Genomic DNA, 6,000 nt, shown 5'->3' on the forward strand with positions numbered 1-6,000 from the left:
ATATTTCAAATGGATATCAGTAGGAGCTCCCCAACTTTCTCTCACACTGGTGTTTGTTAGTCACCGGAGGCTGGTCCAGGACATTTAAAGTATGTCTAGCATAATACGAGTATAATATTAGGAAGAGATCCATATAACATTTGGTGGCAATTATGCCACGTATACTACGAACACTAACAAATGGCTGAGCTAAAAGTAGTGACATAGACCAAATTTCAGGGTAAAAAATATCTTATACAGAATCTCTTCATTGATAGTAAAATAAAATATTGATCCTACTGCTTTTAGAAATAAGGCTATTTTAAAAAGAACTAGGGGGGAAAGAGTATCTATTACTCTTATTTTGACAATGACTTCACAGTCCCTATAATTGTGACCAAAGATGTGTTTTGTTCATACTCTCTCCCAGAAATTGAAGAATTGGTATGGGGCTAAATCCTAAAAACTGTTATATAAGCCTACTCATTGTTCCTCTTCCTTAAGATTATACGAAAGCAGAGCGGAAGGGGCCTCATGAAGTCATCTAGTCCAGTCTCCTGCTCAAGGTAGGATCATCCCTGACTAAACCATCCCAGCCAAGCGTATGTCTAACCTGCTCTTGAAAATTTCCAGGGATAGAAATTTCACAACCCTTGTAGGCAGCCTGTTCCAATGCTTGAATACCCTCATATTCAGAAAGTTCCTCGTAATCTCCGATTTAAATTTCCTCTGACGTAGCTTGAGGTCATTGCCCCTTGTCCTGTCCTCTATAGCCAAAACAAAAAGTATTATTTTCATTCTTTTTACAATTGCCTTCCAGATATTTGAAGAATATAATCAAATGTCTTGTCAGTCTTACCTTCTCCTGACTAAATACTCAAAGTTCTTTCAGCCTTCCCTGATAAATCATACTGGCCAGACCCCTAATCATTTTTGTTACTCCCTGCTGGACTCTATCCAACTAGTCCACGTCTTTCCTGAAGAGCAGGGCCTAAAACTGGACACAAGACTCTACATGAGGCCTCACCAGTGCGGAACAAAGCAAAAGAATCACTTCCCTTGACCTGCGACCCAGGATGCTGCAACAAGAAAACAATGGTGGCTCATACACAATTTAGGGTCCACTGTAACTCCCAGGTCTTTCTCTACAGCCACCCATTCCTCAATCTGTATCTATGCATGCATTATTCTGCCCCAAGTGCAGGACTCTGAACTTGCCTTTGTTTAATTTAATCTGATCGACTGTAGACCATTTCTCCAGGTCATTCTGGATCCTAGCCCTACCTCCAGAGTGTCTCCAACTCCTTCTGACTTAATGTCATCAACAATTTTCCTAAGTGTGCACTCAATCCCATCCTTCAAATAATTAATGAAAAAGTTAAACAATACTGAACTCAGGACAGACCCCTGGGGAACACCACTTGATACCTCCTCTCAATTAAAAATTTGAGCCATTGGCAACTATTCCTTGAGCACGGTGATTTAGCTAGTTGTGTTATGTATCCTCTTACAGTACTTTCATCCAGTTTGTATTCCTTTAGCTTGTTAATGAGAACATTGTGGGTGACAATGCCAAAGCCTTCCTAAAGTTTATCACATCCCCACCCCACCACCACATCCACAGAGCCTGTCACTGTATCATAGAAAAAAATTAAGTTGGTCAAGCATAACAGCTAAATATGTAAGCATGCAAAAAGAAGCAACCTTGCTTGTTTGTTACTCTAACACAGGGGTGTCAAACATATGGCCCACAGAACCATGTTGTGTGGTCCTGGCAGAGGGGCCTGCCACTGAAATCTAAGGCACAGAGCCCCATTTGTGACGCGTGGGCAGCCTGGGGTGAGCAATGGCCGTGAGCCCCCACAACTGCCATTACTACCACTTATCCCACCGTGTCCAGATCAGGCCCCAGGTCAGGTGAGCGCCAAGGTCTGGATACAGCCTGGCAGGCAGAGTGAGCGTAACACCCCTCTCACATGTGCACAGAGATTATAAAGCATGACTCAAAACCAATGTGGCCCTTATAATTAATCCCAGTTTACAAAGATATATATGCTATACCCCCCTTGTAAATTGGGATTATATAGAAATAAATAAGAGCAGGAAGCAACTGTGACTGCCTGAAACCTGAGATCCTGCTCCTGCCTTTGTTTCTAGGTAATCTGCATCGTCACAGATCCTCACAGGAGGTGAGGGGCTTCATACCAGCTATCAATTGCCTGCCCAGGGGAGTTTTCCGTCCATTGACTCCTCTGTGAAATCCTATAAAATATGAACTTCCATTTCTACCCAGGAGAACTTTTACAGTCTTTTCTCCAATGCCGGATGAAGGGGGTTTGTGGCTGAAAGCTTGCAATTAAAAGAAAATCTTGTTGGTCTAATAGAAGACATCACTTCTACCACAAGTCTCGACTGCCTTTTCCTCTAGACCAACACACATGCACACATATCCACACACACACAGCACATACAAACACACTCCCCCTCTCACAGACACACACGTGCGCTTATGCTGTACTGTACAGGAGCGCGTGTGCACAGAGCTGAAGCAGGAGCAAAGGGGGCTGGGGTGGCGGCTGCCCTACCAAGGCCCGAAAGCCCCCACGGGGCAAGGCGCCCGCCCGCAGCTCCCACGTGGCGCGCACCTGCCGCCCGAGGGGGCTGGGGACGAGCACTCCCATTTTACAGCTGGGATTACTGAGGCTCGGAGAAGCCTGGAGGCCGCCCGGGCCGCTCAGTGGGGCGGGCCTCGGAGCTCCCCGCCCTGCCCTGCAGTGCCGCAGCGCGACGCGGGCCGGGCCCCCTCCCGGCGGCGGCGGCGGCAGCCGGTACCTCTGAGCGCCTGGTGCATGCCGCCCAGGCCGCTGAACAGCTCGAGCGCCCGCAGCGGCTCCATCCCCGCGCGCCGGTTCCGGTGCCGCCGCCAACGCCCGTCCGGGCTGCCCCGCCGAGCCGGCGCCTCCGTTCCGCCGCCGCCCGGTCCCCGGGGACTCCGCTCCGGCAGCCGCAGCGCCCCGGCCCCGGGGATGGGGCACTGCTGCTCTGGCCCACCTGGGGCTCGAGCCGGGCTGCCGGGCGGCGCCCACGCGGGGTTTGCAGTGGGGAAGTCGGTTCCGGCCCGCGGCTCGGGACAGCCCGCGGCTCGCTTCTGCAGCCGCAGTTTTATTGTGCAACCTCCTTTGAAAACCACCATTTCAAACCGTGTACCCTGGCAAGGCAGGGAGGAAGGAAGTCAGTGATGATGAAACTGCCCTCGTTTGTCTAAGGCAGCTAATTGCCTTGGCCAAACAAAGAAAAAGGAAGAGATGGCCTAAAGGTATTCCCTTACTGCACCAAAGAGCACATTTGCAGTAGAGCATGTCCAAGAGAAAACTCCGGCAAACTCATAAACACCATCCTTCAGACACGTGCGTGGGAGTGTAATGGGACTATTTGCCCAGTGGCAGTCAGGTTACTTACAAGTGTAGGTGCTTGCAACATTGGGCCCTAAACTAGTTTCATTGAACACAAATTAACTTTTAAAAAATGTTCATAGATTTCATAGACATTAGGGCTGGAAGACCTTTTCAAAATGTTTCTTACACAGTTTCGTATGTCAGTCATGTTTTCTTTGAACCCCTTAGAGACCTGTCATGACCAGGGTGAATTTGATGAGAAGCTCTCAGTCCTTCAAAATTGGATTGTACGGCCAAGACAGCATATTGCCTCTAACTGTTTAATACCGCTTGTCTTCTTATGGAGGTGTACGGGGGCAAGGCCCCAGCATCATTCCCTATTCTAAGAGTTTATGTGATAGTTGGACATTTTGTCAAGGGAATTCAGGTGTAGCCGGTCCCAGAGGCTTCTGGAAAGCCTGCGCTATTGGACTTTAATGAAGCAATGACCCATTTTCTATTTTTGAGCATGCGTGGCATGTCCATGTTTTGGGTGGGAAAGCATGTGAGGGGAAGGTAACCATTTTGAGTGAGTGACAGGTAGGGTGCTGGCTGCGACCGTATAGTAGCATGTGCACGTATGTGACTGGCTGAAGTGGGAGTGAGGTTTGTTGCTGGGCCACTGGCATATCAAAACTAGGGCTGTGCAAAGCTTCACAGACTGTTTCATTCTGACGCTGTTTCAACTCGTTTCAAGCTCAAAACTGAAACAAAACAAAGGGCTTTGAAACAGCCTCAAAACAAAATGAGGCCAGTCGAAACGTTTCAAAAGTTTTGAAACATTTTGAATTTCGAAGCAGCCTGGTGGTGAGAGGCAGGGGAGAGCCAGGGCTGCGCTCCGAGTGGCTCTGCCCAGTGAAGAGCACAGCCCTGGCTCTCCCCGCCTCCTCGGATCGGCTCTGGTGCAGGGCCCATGGCAAATCAGCTTGTGTGGGGACCCACTGCCGCCCCAATCCCGGGGTGGTGGTAGGTCCCCATACGAGCCAATTTTCCCCAAGCCCCACACTGGAACCAATCAGAGGAGGGTGCGGGGTCCAGGGCAAATCAGCTTGTGCAGGAACCCGCTACTGCCCTGATCCCAGGGTGCCGGCGGGTCCCCGCACAAGCTGATTCACCTCAGGCCCGTCTGCCGCTGACCCCAGGCAGCAGCACCAGCCTCCTGTCATCTGGCAGGCAGATCCGGGGCTTGCCCGCACCCCCAGGAGGGCTGCAGGAGCTGTGCTGGACTGCTCCCGGGGGTGCAGGTCCCGAATCTGCCTTCCAGATCACCGGAGGCTGGTGCTGCCAGCTGAGGCCAGCGGCAGCACTGATTTTCCGGACGCTGGCTATGGGCAAAACATCAAAACAGCATCGAACAGCCAGAGTTAAGATGAAACGAAATGGAACAGTGCTTGCAAAACGAAACAAAACTCAAAACGAAACACTGTTCTGTTGAAATGGAAGTCGAAGCGGAATGATGCTGTTTCACACAGCCCTAATAAAAACCCACTTGCGTGAGAGAGTTTGGATTCTTGTTGGCTGGATTGGTGTGGTGGTTCATTGGGTTGTTGGTGTTGATCCTGCAGAAGAGGATAAAGAATCACGAAGAGATTTCTGCTACCTTTGTGGTAAAGTATTACCGCAACCTTATATTTCAGGAATACCAGTAATTACACTGAGCTGGGGATGTCTGGCCAGGATAGTTCTAAAGATTCCCAGGTAAGTGAAGTAGTGTGTGTGTGTGTATACTTACCCAAGTTGTGTTTGTTAGTTTGAGATTGGTTTGTTTGATTGGTTTTATGACTTATTGATTTATGAAATTCTAAGAATATTTGTACGTGTGTCTTAACTTAGTGAGTGGCTTATAATTGGTGCTTGGCTGCATAGAACAGCCCATTGGCAAGTCTTGTTTCTGCGAATTGAGCAATCGCAGGCAACTTCAGTTGGGAGACACTGAGCTTGGCAAAGTTTACCTACTTGCTTGCTTTAACATTGTGATATTGCTACTAAAGTGATCCTGTTGATAGTGCATGGAAATAGTTCCAGTTTAACCCTGTATTATACTGTTTGCCCTTTCTTATAATATAGTATGTTCTTTGTTTTAGTTCTGTGTGGTGTGCTGTGTCTTTCTTACACATACCTTAAATTACTTACCTTCACAGAAGCCCACTGGACACCCAGCCTTAGTGCTTAAATGACCTGTAGTGCTGAGGCTAGCTGACTCAAACCCTAGCAATTATTAAGCATCCCTTTCAACGCTTTAATCATGGATTATACAAGAGCCTTCCTAATTATAAATTTAATCTGTTTGAATTGGCTAATTTGTATAATTGGCAATTGGTGCTCCAATGGAGGCAGTGTTTGCAAGTAAAGAATGGTGTGGAAGGCAAACGTCTGGTGCTTTATAAACAGACCGCTCCAGTCATGTAGGGCTCATCAACCATGACACTTAGTCCCCTCAGGAGAAGGAAATTCCAGTTCAAACAAAGTCCAGTTCAGGTTCATACACCCAGGTTGTAGAAGCTGTGCTGGTCTTGTATCCTATGGATCTCTACATAGCAGGGTGTCTCCAAGAAGTGTTGCATAGCCGCTTTGCCTGAGAGCTGTG

At 48.4% G+C, this 6,000-nt stretch overlaps 1 protein-coding gene across 2 annotated transcripts in view; it reads right to left on the bottom strand.

Annotated features, from left to right (window-relative positions):
• Positions 1–2,997, bottom strand: part of TRDMT1 (tRNA aspartic acid methyltransferase 1) — a 43,823-nt gene extending 40,826 nt beyond the window's left edge. Inside the window, exon 1 of one of the 2 annotated variants that reach the window (XM_006265858.4) lies at positions 2,812–2,997. In XM_006265858.4, the coding sequence (XP_006265920.1) occupies positions 2,812–2,875 (64 nt within the window). In that variant the 5' untranslated portion in view covers positions 2,876–2,997. Of the gene's footprint in view, positions 1–2,624; positions 2,647–2,811 lie in introns of those variants that run through there. The other variant, XM_059729049.1, reaches the window with a different exon arrangement.
• Positions 2,998–6,000: the final 3,003 nt, after the last annotated feature.

Source organism: Alligator mississippiensis, chromosome 5 (genome assembly GCF_030867095.1).
Source record: "Alligator mississippiensis isolate rAllMis1 chromosome 5, rAllMis1, whole genome shotgun sequence".
NCBI lineage: Eukaryota > Metazoa > Chordata > Crocodylia > Alligatoridae > Alligator > Alligator mississippiensis.